Source organism: Lissotriton vulgaris, unplaced genomic scaffold (genome assembly GCF_964263255.1).
Source record: "Lissotriton vulgaris unplaced genomic scaffold, aLisVul1.2 SCAFFOLD_259, whole genome shotgun sequence".
In the NCBI taxonomy this organism is placed as follows: Eukaryota; Metazoa; Chordata; class Amphibia; order Caudata; family Salamandridae; genus Lissotriton; species Lissotriton vulgaris.
This window is the reverse complement of record NW_028247892.1, coordinates 1,580,314-1,597,827: the sequence shown is the minus strand read 5'-3', so window position 1 is coordinate 1,597,827 and position 17,514 is coordinate 1,580,314. Positions and strand designations below refer to the sequence as shown.

Genomic DNA, 17,514 nt, shown 5'->3' with positions numbered 1-17,514 from the left:
TGGTTTATACTCGGTCCTGGGAAAACGATTATGAACTCCAATTAAATTCCCTACTGTCTTTGAATGCTCTTTATGTTCCTATGAGTTTTGAGTATTCTTAAACTTTATGGTGGTATAAGAGCAGCTTTACCCCCACGCTGCAGGGTCTTTTTGCAGGGTTCTCCGGTGTCGGTTGTGGAGGGCCGGATCCATGACAGAATTTTAGCATATCCACATTTAGATAAATGTAGTTATATAAAAAATCTGGCATGGATCTGGAACTCCAGAACCGACATTGGAGAACCCTGATTTAAAGCATGTAGGATACTTTAATTTGCTTTTCCTACCCCTTAACATTCTTCATAAAATGTTTACGCACCTCACAGGCTGCATTGGAACCTTTGTAACTTTAGAAGAGCGTGGTTTTGGAATATCGAGGAGGGACTGCTGAGATGACAAAATATTGTGACCCGAATATCGAGTAGCAAAATATCGACAGGTAAGCATATATCGTATTTTGATATCTAACCCCACTTCTATGTACCTTGACGATATATACATATCGTCAAGGTACGCCGATGTGGAGTTAAGAATAGTAAATATATGCCTCCCTCTGTGAACCTACCTTCTCAATATGTTGGTCTTCCATATTCTGGTCTTAATAGTGTGTGACCTTAAAATTTACTGATCGATATTCCAGACTACAATAATTAGAGGGCAATTATGATCAGCATAATTTTGTCGCATTTTAAAAATTACGGGTTTGCAGTGAATCAAAAATACTTTAGGACTATTAAATATTAAGCAATATCAGGTCTAGCCAAGACCTAAATAAACTAAAGGAGGAATTTGCTTTGCAGAGTGTATTAATTATACAACGCTTTTAATGTTTGCTCATCTTAATTTAAAATGCCCAAAGCTTTATAAATAATTAGCACATTTAAATTAATACGGAATTAAAAATGTTCCTTGATGCCAGTGAAGTAAAACCAGTAGGAGGGCTCAGATAGAAAGAGCTGAGCTCCTCCTGTGAATTATGATTCAGCTCACCAGTGGGTGTTTCCGGATCCATTTCTGCACCTACTCACAGGAACCGAACAGAGACATAAGCACATCTGTGAATTCAGCTCTCTTCCTATTGTGTATGCACTAACAACATGAGTTCGGAAACTCTGGTCTGTGGTTTCCAGTCCATGTTACGGAACTGCGATGGCTGGAGCACTACGTCTCAGAATTGCCCACTTAATGCATATGATGCAGACCGAGAGATGTCTTCAAAAGGGACACAAAGCACTCTCATCCACCAATGCAAAGAACCAAGTAACTGCGCAGCCCTAGCACTGTGAAATAGAGAGACTCCCCGAAAATTGCCCCAGGAACTGAGATTGCAGGGTATCGCCCTTCCAGCCAACCCAGTTCAATAGATGATCATCAGATATGGGGATGCTGTTTTTGACAACAGATAACATATCATAGCTACATTCATGCTCCTCAGCAGGGAATTAAGTTTTTCTAGTGGTAAGTAGCTAAAAGGCTTACATTCATTGTATTCTAGAACAAATGTAAAGCAGGTCTTGGGCCCAAAAGGGCCTTCTTTTTCAAAATGCATCCAATTGCATTTTGAGCAACTGGATTATTTAGCTTCAAACACTCACATTACAGTATTTTCAAATTCGAATTTACACAACTTCTGACACATGTTTCACTCATCTTAGAGCTCCTTGTAAGAGTTTAGCGATGCTAAATGTTGATTTATATGCAGTTCCTTATATTTCGGTTGCAAAGGCACATACATGATTTTACTCTGCTGATTATGGAAGAAAAAACAAACGTTGTTAGTAGAAGCACATACCAGGACAAGGGATAACTCCCTGAGGGCTTTACTATCTAGCTTGTAAGTTACCTAATGGCATATTTATGAAGGATTTGCATCCCCCTTTCACCAAGGAAATGGAAGTAATACCCAAGTCAGATTTACCAAGCCATGCAAGGCCACCTTGTGTGGCCCTGCATGGCTTGACCAATCCAGAGTAACGCAAAGCAATGCAAATAGCTGTGTTGCATTACTCTGCCCCAGTGAGGCGTTCGACAGATGGAGCGTGTTTCATACGCATTCACCCATAGATTTTGGTGTATTCACAGATTTACCGTCACTGGTAAACATGGGGATGAGTCAAAATGCTACGCCTCCCCAAGTGAGGCATAACGAGGAGAAATATCTTTATTTCTCCACGTTTTTTCCTCTTTCTATGTGTGCTGCAGGGAGGACAAAGCCTCTCAGGATTGTTTTTGTGCAGAAAGGTGTCCCTTCCTGCGCAAAAACAATCCTGATTGCAATGCAGGCACCCTTGCACCATGACGCAAAGGTGCCTGCGTTGGCATTAGGCAGTCAAAAGGGCACCAGAACAAGGAAAGGACAGGAATGTGTTGCATTATGTTATATCCTGCGCATTTGTGCCCTGTCACAAGGCGCTGCGTGACAGCTACATACATATGCCCCCCCCCCCCCAAATATTTAGATGCAAACAAATAGAGTGATGGCCTCACTTATCCTCATCAGCACTGAATTGAATTTTTAGGTGTTTTGTTCCAACAGGCTTGTGTTATTCAGCCTGTATAACCGAATGAAGTCAGGTCTAAGCCAACAATTATCAGAATGCAATGGTATATGCATTGAGCAGGATGACTCTTTAAGCTTACCTAACAGTGGCATACATTTTAAATAAATAAATGGTAATGCACAGGAGAGAGTGTCCTTTCCAGCAAACTGAGCAGGGGATCTAGAATGTGTTCTTCATGTGACACAGTTTGAAGAATCATGGGTATTACTCATGCCTTAAACGGATCTAAACGTTTACACTTGTTAAGGAGTAATACTTTACAAATTGCCTTCTGGGAGACTTCTTAAACCTTTCTTCACAAAATTGCACAAATGTTGGCGCCACTGTCTGGGCTCACCACCAGTCTATGTAACTCTTACACACACAGGAAATGACGTGTGCCATCAAATACCTACCTGCACCAATCACTTGCTCTATTTTGACACAGGAGATATCTATTTCCTTCGCGAATTCACGGACAGCCTCGTTGGGATCCTCGTAAGTGAAGGGGTCGATGTAAATCTTCATTCCCGGGGTCACTGTGAGAAGGCAAAAGTGTCAGAGTGTGGACGAATCAAACTGGAAGACAGAAAAATTGGTGGAGCAGAAAGGGTAATGTCAAGGAAACAGAAGGAGGAAGTCTGAAAGGTGAGAGGTCTCAGAGGACAAGGAGAGAGACTGAATATAGTAGAGGGGGAGAGAAGGCTGAAAGAGAGGAGTGTTCCAAAGTGAGAAGATGAGGATGGAATAGGGGTCACAGGGTGGAGAGAGAGTGCAGAAGGAGATAGACAAAGAAAGTGAAACTTAAGAGCGACTCGGAAAAGGAGACCACGGAGAGAGACTGATAAAGGAGGGTGGAGACACATCGTGTATGGGAGAGAGAAAGATGAAGACATTTAATGGAAATAATAAGTGAAAAAAAGAGACAGAACTGAGAGAAGAAGATAGGAGAGATTAAGGTAAGCCACGGAGAGACAGACGCAAGGAGAGGGGAAGGAAAATCCTTAGAGATGAAAAAGAACAAATAGACCAGGGAAAGCCAGCGAGATAGGAGGAGAACGTGAGATAGAGACAATCAAGTGAACGAGTCAGAGAGAGAATCCAAACACAGGAGAGGGTGAGGAGAAACGTGAAAGCAAAATGGAGAAACAGAGGCGCGAGAGAGAAAGAAACAGAGGATGGGGTGACAGAGGGAGACTTACTGCGGCAGAATATGAGAGTGTAAAAGGCCAGAGGTAGATAAAGTGTATGGAGGGAGAGTAATTGTCAAAGGTTGATGGAACAGAGATAAGGCGTTGAAGGTAAATGTTTGAACGAGTCTGCTACCAAAAATGCACTGTTAAACGTTGACACTAAAGAACATTAGTGCTGAAATATGCTGCCATCAATTGCTGCTCTGAACACAAGCTGCTAATTAACACCCTGGAAAGCGAGTGTTATCGAGGTTTATGCGATAAAGAGATTAGGCAGAAGGTGTGAGAGTTAAGGAAAGACATCAAGAAGGAGCGCGCTAGCAGCACGCGAACATTCAAGCCAGGCGACCGTTGCGCCAGGTGTCACCGGCGCGCGCGCACACAAGGCCTTTGTAATGTGATATAACTACTGTCTGTCAGTGCCACGTACACGTTCTCCCTGTTATGAGGCAGGATGCCCAATGTGCACTTTCGTGCGTGAATGCATGCGAGATGCGACAAGTGCCTCAACGACAAGCCAACGAACTGTCCTGCTTGTAAAAACGAGTCACTATTTTCAAATACAACAAAAACATCAGCCCACACACATCTTGAAACTGTTTCGCGTATATTCTGGAAACAAACTACAACTGTGTGCCATATCATGGTCGTTCAATGTGTTTCCCTACACCATCCGCTCCAGAGTTTATGTTATCTGGTGTCCGCTAAACATCAGAACTTGCCGAAGCTTCTAGAGTATGTGTGTGTGTATGTGTGTGTGTGTGTGTGTGTGTGCGGGGGGGGGGGGGGGGGGTAGGGGGAAGTCATTTGATGCGTAGTTCTTCTTTGGGTCTGGCCAACAGATAGTGGCCGGATCCATGTTTCCAGACATGATGAGTGGCTTTTGTGCCAGCACCTTGCTCATGATTGGATGGCTTTGCTGTCTATTTCAGTTGTCGCCTCTTGATTCCATGGCTGTCATCCCTACTATTGTATCTGTCCCTCCTAGGAGCCGTTTGGTCTTTAAGTTCTGATTGATTAACTTGTATGCTTCCAAAGCTATTATTGCTTGCTATGATGGAACTACCTTTTTCTGTTACTGCATGTGTTCCACAGGAGAGGAGTGTGTGTTTTCTTGCTCTCTTCCCTGTATGCTTGTTCCCCCTTAACCTTCCCTGCTGGCTTGCTCTCTGTGATGCTTTCCCACCTCAAGGGGGGATAGGGGGCTAAAAGGGGACACAGGTTAGGCCCTAGGATAGAGCATCACCTGATAACCTTACCGCTCTGTCCGATGAACTAGGAAGTGGTGAAACCCTTTAGAGCGCCAACGAACACATTGATTCCAATGACCGACCTCTCACCCTTTGGTGTCTCTGTGGAGGGTGTTATTAAAGGAACAGATTCAATGTAACCGGCACCTGGTTCAGTCCTGGTGGGATTTTCATAACGCAATGCAATGGACACTAGGGCTTGAAATGAGAAGCTAAATGCCAGATTCCTTATAACTAAAGAAATCAAAGTACATTACTAAGGCTATGGCAGCCATCGCACAGAAAAATGAAATATAAATATCTAGGTATGGTGCACTAAGACTATGGTGGAAGGCATGAGGATTTTATTTTATTTTACGAGTATTATAAGAGCTAGCTAGACCCGGAGGTATCAGAGCACTTTGCATAAGGATCATTGCGTTACGAGTTACAAATTACATCCGTTACAAGAGAATAGTAAAGCACAGGTAAAAAAAAAAAAGACAATGTTACGGTAAATCGTAGGAGGGAAGCTGTTTTCGGCCCATGACGAGCAGTAACTTCAGAGTGAGGAACCCAGAGAAGATTCAACTTGAAGAAACAATCAGGATACTGCTCTCAGCACCAAAGGAATTTGAGCAATACCTGAGGAAGTAACTCATTCTGAGTACTGACCTTAAAATAAGCTTTTTTATGGAGAAATTTGCCACAGATTAATCCCCCAGTGGGAACATTCCCTGAAATAAAGACGTGGAACCCTTTAACAAATGAACTGTAAGTCAAAAATGATTATCTCTCAGTCTGTTATCAGACAGTTCAATCTTCTACTTGCAGGGTCTGGGACACAAGGCAAGATTGTACAATGTGTCTAATGCTAAAGCCTCTGTTGAGACTTTAATGTGGGTGGAAGGCAACAAGCCAGTGCCTTACACTACAACCAAAAAACCAAAAATGTGAGTGCCAAAGACAAACACCTCTCAGAAATATTTAACAATCACAGACATATTTAAATGTGCTTGAATATCAAGTCTGCTTGAGGGATGCTAAAGGCAAACAACTTCGACATTATGATGTTAAAACAAATGGAAAGGAACGTCCACTAGTGAGTGCTGAGAAAAAATGCAATGATTTTGCGGTGGTTTTGCTAGTGTGTGTTGTTTGAGTATCACTGTTTGTAGATGTCATTGCACGATGGAATGTTGAGGTTCAAGTATAGCCCAGATATGAGTTATTGGAGGTGTGCTTCTTACGTGTGGCAAGGGCTGTCTATGATGTAATGAATGCAAGGTATATTTGTTTTTATTTGTTTTTTATCTATCATCATGGGAGAGAGAGCTGTAAAGTTTGTAGGATATATTGGGATTTATATTTCGGCGGACGGGATATCCGTCACCGTTGTGACAGAGAAACCTGTCCACCAAGATCTAAATCAGGCCATAGTGGGCTTAACAGTATCACTGCTAACACCACTTTTCATATATATGCATTGTTGTCGCTGTGCTGTTCTTAATGTCATTGGTCACATTCAAAGCCAGCAGTTCTCAGATAAACACACTGCTGCTGAGACACTAAGAAGGTATGCTACCTGCCTATGAGGAAATCTGCAGATTCCACACGTCTATTGCCCATGAAATGATAGGCAGAGGCAGTCACGTGTCAGTTCACCTGAGGCAGCACTAGCCGTGCTACTGATACCTAGCCAACCCTACTGGCCTTTGCAGTGGCAACAGACTATTGAGTAGAATGTGAGGAATTTGCATAACTAGCTTTGAGTAATCGAACAACATTGCAGAAAAATTAGCCAAAATTACATATAACTATGTGGAATGCAAATTGGCGTTATCTAGCAGGAAATGTATGCTCCTGTCCCTTTTGGACACAAGGACACATTACAAGTGTGGTTGACAGCAGGCGGTCGCATTCTAGTCGTTCGCATTGTTCCTGTGTGATCCTGCTGTTTGTTTCCCACAAACAGTGCAGAATTCCCTGCCTCAGCATTCCCTGGTATTAAAGTACTATTCAAATCAATTCTTAAAGTACCAGTATGCTGCGGTTATAAAATAATTCTCAAATGAGAAATTCTCCAACCTTGATTATCATTTCAATGTTTTGATAAGAGGACGACGGGTTTGTATCTGCATGATAACGTAACGATGCCGTCCTTGTACCAAGCATCCTTCAAAGGGAAGATGGCGTCTCCCCCGCATACCTGCACTGGGATGGCAGGTGGAAACACGCAGAGCCTGGCGCCAGACCAGCCTTCAGCCAGGGCCGGCCGGGGCTGGGGTGCGACCAGCAGCCTAGGAGAGACGGCTCATCTCTAAACCCATGCCAAGCCTCTGAGCTAAGCCCTCACCCTGCAGTCGGCTAATATTAATCATCGCGGTCGGCCCTGAGTGCAGCTGCTGGGCCGGTCTGTTAACAGGAGAGATGTGGGCAGATATGACTTCTTCCAGATGTCCGCAGGCGTGGGTAGCTTTACTCTTAAGACGAGTGGATAAGTAACGTGTACAACGTAGAGACTGTCCAGGAAGGGCTCACATAGACATCCAGCGTGGATTGGTGCTCTGCAGTGTGTCAATAGTAATGTGATATACAATAATAAACACCAAATCCTCGCTTGAGACTACGCATGAATGGTCAAGAAATATAAGTCACACGAACGAACATGCAACCCCTAGCACAGAACCTCTGGTTGGCCACAGTGGCTTACTGTGCCCTGAGCATACCCAACTGTTGTAATCTCATTTCCATAAATGGTATTCTCCAACCACCCCTTCCCTTTGCTAATCAGTGGACTCTCCCTTGGGAGTTCAACTTAGTCCAACATATTCAGCCATCAAGAAAGATGGCGTCCAGGCAGTGTGCCTGTAAACAGCAGGGTCCGCTGCAAGAAGAGGGACTACTGGAATATGCTCCTTTTAAGTTCCCTGTAGGAGAGAGGTTTAATAGAACACTGGTTAATTAAAAAAGTATGCCATGTGTTGGGATACAGTAAACATAAGCATTCCTTAATTTATAAAAGAAAGTGTCAGTGCCTAAAGTTCTGCCCAGAAGCTCTTGACGCACCGAATACCAATGCTGGTAATCTGAAAACGACCTGGTGATTTTTAAATCCACTACAAGACACTCCCTGCCACTTTATGTCAATCTTGCAGGCTCCTGCTTTCTTCCTCAGTGATGGTTTTTCCGTCTTCCTTTTCCTCCATTTTTCCGATCTGTCTGTTTTCCCGCTCTTCTGCTCGGTTAATATCTGATGCGGAAAAATAAGTGCAGGGACAAAAAATAACAGCCTGTGCCCCCCCCTGGCAACCACCGGCTAAAATTAAGCACTGAATAAGGATATTCATTGGTGACAAAATACACAGTTTCTAGGCATTCTTCTTTAGAAACGTATCTTCTGAACTCCGTGACTGACAGCGACAGCCTGCCGGATGACAATAACACACCAAGAGCTTGTGACTGAGTGAATAAAGCAGTAGCAGGAGCAGCAGGAGAATGGACAGCCTTGCCGTGCTAGTAGTTTGTACCGTGTTGAACTGCATTGTAATTGCATTTATAAAGCACTTATTTCTTCTGACAAGGCATTGAAGTTCTTTTATGGTAAGTAGCATGCTGCTTGGGTACCTCTATTTAGCAGTTAATGTATAAGAGATAAACTCTTCCATGCATTATCCCAGTATGGATAAATTAGGATTAGATGTGACTGCTATGAGTTGTGGGTGGAGGGTAATTCATGTGAAACATTTGTGGGGTGAACACTGAAGAAGACAATTATATTATTGATGGAGAGCAGGCAGGAGATTACCTGCATGTAAAGTACGTGGGTAATGGGCTATAATTCAAAATATAGCCAATTTACTCAAGTAGTTGTTGAAAATAAACCAGAGAGTATGCAGCTTTGTGTAGCGATTAAATAAGCACATGCATTTTGAGGTGTTGAATAAGGCAGGTAGAGCATGCAGAGGATGGTCGGTGTTTGCTCATTCTTGCGGGATATTGTGTTTTTTTAAGCTGGCGCACCAGGGTGTCAATGGCCCTCCCATGTGAGTCCTCCTGCATCCAAAGCTGTTGAGATGGTGGATGGAAAGAGTGAAAGAGGGAACAAACGAACCAACGAACCAACGAGTGAACGAGAACCCGGCCCGGGTGAAGGCAGTCTGTACGTACTGTGGCCACTGGTATAATGTTGCAGCTTATCGGTATACTCGGAGTCTGCTCTCTCGAAGCCCCTCCTTCTGGAACGAGAAGAACAGAAGGGGATTGGAAGCAAAAACACAGACAAAAACATCACCTTGAATTGCTCCCAACAACAGCTCCACTTTAGCCATAAACCAACTTCTCCTTTTGCTAAAGTCGAAAACACACTCAAGGGCTCTGTTCTTAAAAAGAAGTACATTTTTTTGCATGCGTAAAACCACTTTTTGTGAATTGCATAATTGCCTTTACTCTCATAAAAAGGATCTTTCTGTATTGCAGTTGACCTACATGGAGGCCAAACGCCCAGCACAACAGACAGTTGAGACAGAATACAAAACCATCATAAGAGAGGTAAAATCAACCATGGTCCAATCGCACAACAGAGCTACACAGTTATCCTTTGTGGCACACATGTGATCCACCAGTTCTTCCAACAGTTTAGTGAAACAGGGGTTGTTCATTAAGACAGTTCAAGAGACCTTCTCCAGATGGGGTTAGACAGCCAAAGAATGACGTAACTCACCAAACTAACACACAGAACACCAAAACAGCATAAAAAAACACGTTTCCAATTCACATTTGTTTTCATTATAGATACACAACGAACACAAGGACATTGGACCTTTTTAGTGTAAAGGTACTGAGCACACCTGGAACCGATATAACCATTATCTTGTGGTTATTCAACATTCTTAGCTAAAGAAGCCCAACACTGGATCTTTGCTAGATTTTCAGGCTATCAACAAAATATAAACTTGAATAATAATATGATGCAGAAAATCTAAAGGAAACCCTCAGATTAGGCCAGTAGCCATTCTCTAAATGTGGCACGCGTCTGCCCTTCCTGGGCCTAAGCTGGCCTAGGTGGAAACATTTCCGTATGACATTCAGACTGAAAGGCAGAAAGCTCAGAGACATACATCCCTGCGAAACTACAGTAAGCGATCTGACACGATATCTCAAACTTACACTTCACGGCCCCTATTCACCATGCTCTTGTTAGACTTAGGGCCCCTACTTATGTGGGCGACAGAAGCTCAGATGTTCTTCAACAATATCCTAGGTATGTCAAGTAGAAACAGAGCACGTAAGGAAGGAAGACTTTACCTGTTGCACACTATGATGATGACGACCAGGGCAATGAGGAACACAATCCCTGCTGCTGTGGAGCCAATAATGAGGGGCAGTTTCTCCTGGAAGCTGGTTTGGTATTCAGCTGGATAAAAAACAGCATTAGAGAAAGTAAGTACCCCGATTTAAGATAATCTAAGAGAAAGACTTTGAAGATATAATCAGCATCTATGTTTTTGTTTCTTGATTTGGTGATGGTCTATGAACTCCGGATAGCGGCAGGCGACATTTTTCCTCACTTAGAAGCTGTGCTCAATATTTTGTTAGCCACAAATATTACAATAAATAAGGTGGTCTCACCCAACAGCCCCCTCACTCCAAAGCAGATATAACGGCGATTGAAATGTTTTCTTTCTACACCTAAATACTCCCCCCCCCACCCAAAGTCCACACTACAAATTAAAGCGAGGTGACAAAAAAGTCAGAAAAGGACAACATCATTTAAAATTAAACTATTATGAGTACTATTTGATGTATGTGATGTTATTTGATACCTATTTTGGGTGTACCCTACTTCTTCTAATGCTTAGTAAAAGGAATGTGCTACCAGGGTTACCCCATCAGTAAGCAGCACAAATGACAATAAGGCTGGTGCTTTGTGTCCCCTTCTTAATATTGGATAAATTAAGGCATGGTGGTAGGGAGAGTAAGACACTGGCTGGCAGGGTGCTCTTGATAGAAGATGAATTTACCGCCCAGGATTCATTTCTATTAGAAATTGCAGACACACGACAACGGCCTTTTTTTTTTGGGGGGGGGGGGGAATGGGACTTAATTTTCATCATCAGATTTTGACCCAGTGCAAGAAACAGAGAGAGAAAGGCAGAACATGAGAAAAGAGGAAGAGAAAATTAGGAAATCAGTGACAAAGTGAAGAAGCAGGAAATGGAAAATAACTTGCAAGAGTGAGATAAAGAGAATGGAAGTGTAGAGTGGTGAAAGAAATAGTCATAAGGGGGAATCAAAACTAGGCAAACTTGGTATTCAGCAACCCCGACATCACTGCGGCCTCCTATGAACAATTTTGAATTGTTGCACTTATGGCTTTTGCAAATTACGTGCTGGGTAAGACTATATTTGTCAAACCAGGAAGTTCAGGAGGAGAAGTCAGGATCACAAAAGAAGATTTATTAGCAATTAATCGGGGATTCACACTGGTTTAATGAGTTGGATGGACAGGTTGACACTGGTCACTGTGGGTGGATAAGAGCTAGGTGAAGAGTGGCTCTTAAAGATCCTGAATGGTGATATGGTCATGGCTTAACAAAGTTTGTCAAACTTCTAGCAGCTGGTATAAGTCTCACCTTCGGTCATGGTTTGGAAGTACATCTTGCCGCTATATCTGCCATAACCAGCCACGGTGCGTGCCCGCACCTGGAACACATAGATGGCCCCAGCTTTCAGGTTCGGCACGGTCACTGTGTTGGTGCGACATTTCACCATGGTGGAATTATGCTCAGTCAGCTCCTGTTGAAATTAAAAATAAAAATCATTAACTGTACAATCCTGTTAGGTGGTGGGACACCTACTTCTATATCTGTGGCTTGGCCGAGTTTCTCTCTCATCGATGTACCCGTTTTTTGATTCTGCACTCTAATTATCATGTTATTCGTAAATACAAAGAACTTTCTGGGAAGGGAGATATGTCCACCATTGTTCTCAGGAGGCATGTAGTGTTTTATCTCTGTGTTGCACAGTAATTTTATTGGTTGTTTGCAAGACACCAGAGACCACATAACTGACATTTTACACTAATGTGAAAAAAGGTGCCAAATACATCTGTACCATACCTGCTTTGTTTTACTTAGCGCCAAGGGGGCATACCATGGGTGGACCATGGCGCTCCCATGCAACCACTCAAGGCTTCTGTCACTAAACTCTATTTACTAAATAAAATAAACAGGGTTTAAAATCAGAAAACAGCGCCCTTTTGAAGTAGGCGCAATTGCGGGGAAATGCTTTCATTTCTCCATCCTTTTCTGACTTTGTATGTGTGCTGCACTTTACAGCACACATAGAAAGAGGGAAAGGGGTTAAAGACAGTCTATGCATAGTATATTGTACTGGAAGGGTACCCTTCCAGTACAGAAGGATGTATGACGTTACAACGCATGCTTTTACAATGCATGCCTTTACAACGCGGTTTTTACAACGCATGCCGTTACAACGCATAGTGCTTTGGGGCGCTGGATAGTGAATAGTTTAATTTACTATTCCAACTCCAGTCCCCGTGGATAGTAGGGAAGGTGTTGGATAGTACATTAAACCTATTCCCTATCCTAGAGCGCCCCCCAGCGCAATGCGTTGTAATGGTTTGCGTTGTAAAAGTTGCGTCGTAATGGTAGTGCGTTGTAAAAGTTTCGTTGTAAAGGTTGTTTACCGGTTTCAGCACCGGCGCAACGGAAAGTGGAAGCATGTGTAATATTTCTGTAAATATGGCGCTCTCCTCCTCCCTACTTTACACACAGTGCAGCATTTGCAGCTGCTGTACTGCACTGGTGAATAAGTGGTAAATCTGGCCCTAAATTTGCTGCTTTCTCATAACAAATTGTTGAGAAAATACATTCCCCCAGTTTCAAACATGGACAAGCCTTGGCAAAGCCAAAAGAACTGGCTTTTTATTAGTGGGGATATTGTGTCGCCGCGGCCAGGGCGACTGACTCCGGAATCTGGGGATCACGGTTCGATCCCCGGTGCCGGCGGCAGATTAGCCCAGCACCATGTGACTCTGGGCAATAGCTTGCTTAATCTTCCCAACGGCATCCAGCGCCTAGAGACCCTCACAGGTGATTGTTCGCGCTTTACAAATGTGGATTATTATTCTTATTAATATTAATTGATAGTGAACTTTACCCCCCATATATCTTAAAAGAAAATTCCACAGTGAAGCAACATCTACAGCTTCAGTAATATGTAATCTGGGAGGAGGGCCCCATTGCTGGGCACAAGAAACTAACAGAGTTGAGGTGTAATATCAAACAGTGTTAGTACAAGGAGTCGGAAGATGAGGTTTGTATTGTAAGTAGGAAAGTTTATAGGCATACGAACGAAATATGGAATAGTAAATACTCTTTGCAAGGAACAATTCTCTTGTTGTATCTTTAAGAACGCATATTTGCATGCTCATTTCTTTTTTGTACTTTTGGCAACGTAAAAGAAATGAGCAAGAGCAATTAGGGAATAGCACTGTGTCTTTATGAAAATCGTGTTTGCTGCCCAGCGCTTAGGGAGCCTCTACTACTGTTTTTAATCATTGAATGTGTACTGTAAAGAATTTAAAACTGTGTTTTTTTAAAACTTGCATCTCGCTGTAACTAGCGATACTGGCTTTACAAGCCTCGCTGTAGTTTCCTGGTACCACTCCCCTGGGGTAGCCAATCAGAACGGGTGAGGGGTGGAGCTGACGTCAACACCGGATATTTATGCTGGCAAGATCGCGGGAGCGCTCGTTTAGATAGTGTTTGCTGCCCAGCGATTAGGGAGCCTCTCTTACTGTTTTTAATCATTGAATGTGTACTGCAAAGAATTTAAAACTGTGTTTTATTTAAACTTGCACTTCGCTGTGACTAGCGATACCCGCTTAAAAAGCCTTGCTGTAGTTTCCTGGTACCACTCCCCCGGGGTAGCCAATCAGAACGGGTGAGGGGTGGAGCTGACGTCAACACCGAATATTTATGCCGGAACGATCGCGGGAGCGCAGCGGACGTGCGCAGCGGCGCGCCAAAGGCAAGCCCGTCCGTGCACGATATGCGCACAGCTCCAGCTATATTGCCCGTGATGCCAAGAAACTGCGTTATTCAAGCCAGGCACTGCGGGAGATAGGTGAGAACGGCGGCGCCGGGGTAGGCATGTCCATATTTGAGAACTCGGCCAGCCCGAAGTCCGACTTCTTCAGGAAGGAAGCTTTGGTCTGTGGTTTACTCAATGTAAGATCTCTGGCAAAATGGGACCTTAGATACAAGTTACCATACCCTTCTTCAATCTTGCAAAAGTCTGGGCCTATTCCAGGGGGTGACTAGACCTACACACATAGGGGGATATTTGCTCGACCTAGTTTTCACTGAGGAAAGGGTTATTGACCACATGGAGATTATCCCTGTAGACTGGACCGATCATCATTTGATCAAATTTCTGACTGCCATTCCTAGCCGAGGAGCTACCGCCCTGAGGGATGTTAGGAACTTCCTGGGTAGGGATTGGAAGAGGCTTTTGGAAAAGGCGACACAGTCATTAACGTTCCCTTTTAAAGGGGATCTTGATGTACATAGCTTAGTGGAGGAGAACTATATGCTCTTCTGCAGTCATATTACTGCAATTGTTAATCAAACTGCCCCTCTAAAACGCTACAAAAATAGAGGCAGACCCTCCACTAGGTGGTTTAATGAAAAACTTAAAGATTTGAAATCAAAGTGTAAACTGGCAGAAAGAAAATGGAGAAAGCACTATGCAGATGAGGATAAGCTTGCCTGGATAGTGGCTATATCACTTTATAAAAAATAAATTTTCGCCGCCAAACAGGAAAATTTAGCAGAGATCATTCTGAACTCAACGAATAAGTCCAAATGTATTTTCAAATTAGTTGAGGATCTTACTAATCCTCAGTGCTCACAAAACCAGATTCAGCCTACTCAAGATCACTGCGATAACCTAGCAACCTTTTTTCATGAAAAAAATCACTACTATTGTTACTGGGCTTAAAAACGACACTTCCGGGGGGTAGAAGGCATGACTTCTAAGGTAGTAACCTTAATGGATAGTTTGGTCATAGTGCCCTATGTAGATATACAGATTGGTGAAGGGGCTGCTAGATTGAGTCTCTTGGACCATCTTGAGCCCTTCTTGGAGAAGGAATTTAGTAGGCTCGCCATGGGTGTTTCCTCAGGTTCCCCAATGGACCCCCTTCCACACAAAATCTGGAAGGAATTTGCCGTAGAACTTTTTTCTAGCCTCCGACAGATCTGTAATCAATCACTTTCCAGTGGAGTGGTACCATCTGGTTGGAAACAGGCGGTAGTTACGCCACTCTTGAAAAAGGCCACTCTTGACCCAACCTGCCCGGGTAATTATCGGCCCATCTCTCTCCTCCCCTATCCAGTGAAAATTCTTGAACGTATGTTCAGCAAATCTCTGTCAGCTTTTTTAGAATGTACTAGCTGCCTGGCAGATGTACAGTTTAGTTTTCGCACAGAACACGGAACTGAATCATCCTTGGTGACCTTGATGGACGATCTGCGTCAGCTGGCAGACAGGAGACAATCAGCAATACTTGTGTTGCTTGACCTGTCTGCCGCTTTCGACACGGTCAGTCACAATATTTTGCTGACTCGTCTAGAGGAAGTGGGAGTAGTGGACATTGCCCTGGATTGGTTTCGATCCTATCTATCCGGTAGGTGTCAGGCAGTGGCTCTTCCACCATTCTAGTCAGCCTTCACAAACATCTGTGATGGAGTTCCACAAAGATCTGCCATCAGCCCAATTCTATTTAACATTTATTTGAGACCATTGATTAATATCATTTGGGCCCACAATGTGAAAGTGGTAAATGATGCTGATGACACTCAGATCATTTTATCTCTTGATGGAACCCAACCTAATGCCCTAGAGGACTTTTATGCAGGTATGCACAACACTGCGCAGTGGTTACGAAATAACTTCTACAATTTAATTTGGGTAAGACCGAAATTCTACACTGCGCAGTTGGGAAGGTTTCTCTGCCTCTTCTTTGCAACTTCTGGCCTCTTGACACTTCTACTCCCTTGGCGCCGTCTACGACGGTGCGAAACTTGGGAGTTACGTTCAATACCAACTTGTCACTGGAGACACAAGTGAATAAGACGGTGTGGTGTTGTTTCGGCCTTATGAGGGCTCTAAGAAAGATCCTTCCACTGCTTCCAGTCTCGGTCAGAGCCTTGATTATTCAAGGCGTTATCTTAAGTAGACTTGACTACTGCAACGCCTTACTGTTGGAATCTCCCAAATATTTAATTCAGAGACTGCAACGTGTTCAGAACACAGCAGCAAAACTAGCCTTGTCCAGACCACAGGGTTCTTCTGCTTCAATGTGCCCAGCCGAGCTACACTGGCTCCCTCTGCAGCAAAGAATACATTTTAAATCTCTTTGCATTGGGTTCAGGGCGCTGCATGGACTCTGTCCTAGGCCATTGCAGAAGAAACTGGTTTGGTACACTCCTACCCGGAGTCTTCGCTCCTCTTCCGCTTATTTGGCAAAGGTACCCAGATTCTACAGGGCCAGACTGTGCGGAAGATCATTTAGTTTTGCTGCATCAAAACTCTGGAATGATCTTCCACTCGAAATCAGACAATGTAGTACCTTGTGCCTGTTCAGGAAAAAGATCAAAACATGGCTGTTCCCTAGAAAATGATTCTGTTGTGTCTGAGTGTAATTTTCATTTTTGTCTATATCTTATCTTTAGTCATTTTTCTTGCTCCTTGCTGGTCTGTGTTCATGAATCTTTCAGCGCCAGGGTACCCGTGGGGTGTTTGTCGCTCTCTATAAATGATATATACAATACATTACAATACAAAAGCTACAGCATGCAAACAGGAGACACATCCTAATCAAAGGAAGTAAATCACTGAAATAAAATATCCTGACTTTGAATGATTACAAGCCATATATCAATTCACATCTGGAATCTCACATTAAGGATACTTGATGCCCGGTCAGCAAACCCAATGTGAACACAAATGGGCCAGTTACTATCCTTGAAACGCCATGACACTGATAAGCAGCCAATCCAAGCCAAAACCAACCTTCACGAAGGAATGAAGGCCGTAGCTGAATGGATGAGGAACAGCCGACTGAAGCTGAACTCGGACAAGATGGAGGTCCTCATCCTCGGATCCACCCCTTCGGCCTGGGTCAACTCCTGGTGGCTGACCGCACTGGGAACTGCCCCAACACCCACCGACCACGCACACAACCTAGGGGTCATCCTCGACTCCACCCTCTCCATGACTAAACAGGTCAATGCCGTCTCCTCCTCTTGCTTCAACACCCTCCGCATGCTCCGCAGGATCTACAAGTGGATCCCCACTGAAACCAGAAGAATGGTCACCTAGGCCCTCGTCAGCAGCAGGTTGGACTACGGAAATGCCCTCTATGCAGGAGCCTCGGCCAAACTCCTGAGACGGCTCCACGCATCCAGAACGCCTCTGCAC

The 17,514-nt window shown here is 43.8% G+C and overlaps 1 protein-coding gene across 6 annotated transcripts in view; it reads right to left on the bottom strand.

Annotated features, from left to right (window-relative positions):
* EPHB2 (EPH receptor B2) overlaps positions 1-17,514 on the bottom strand; it is a 786,068-nt gene that overhangs the window by 70,734 nt on the left and 697,820 nt on the right. For 2 of the 6 annotated variants that reach the window (XM_086949834.1, XM_086949836.1), the window contains exons 7-10: positions 11,637-11,799; positions 10,309-10,417; positions 9,124-9,239; positions 2,996-3,118 (exon numbers count right to left, since the gene is read on the bottom strand). In XM_086949834.1, coding sequence (XP_086805960.1) covers positions 2,996-3,118; positions 9,124-9,239; positions 10,309-10,417; positions 11,637-11,799 — 511 coding nt within the window. The remainder of the gene's footprint in view (positions 1-2,995; positions 3,119-9,123; positions 9,240-10,308; positions 10,418-11,636; positions 11,800-17,514) is intronic. The other 4 variants (XM_086949837.1, XM_086949839.1, XM_086949835.1 and 1 more) reach the window with 3 other exon arrangements.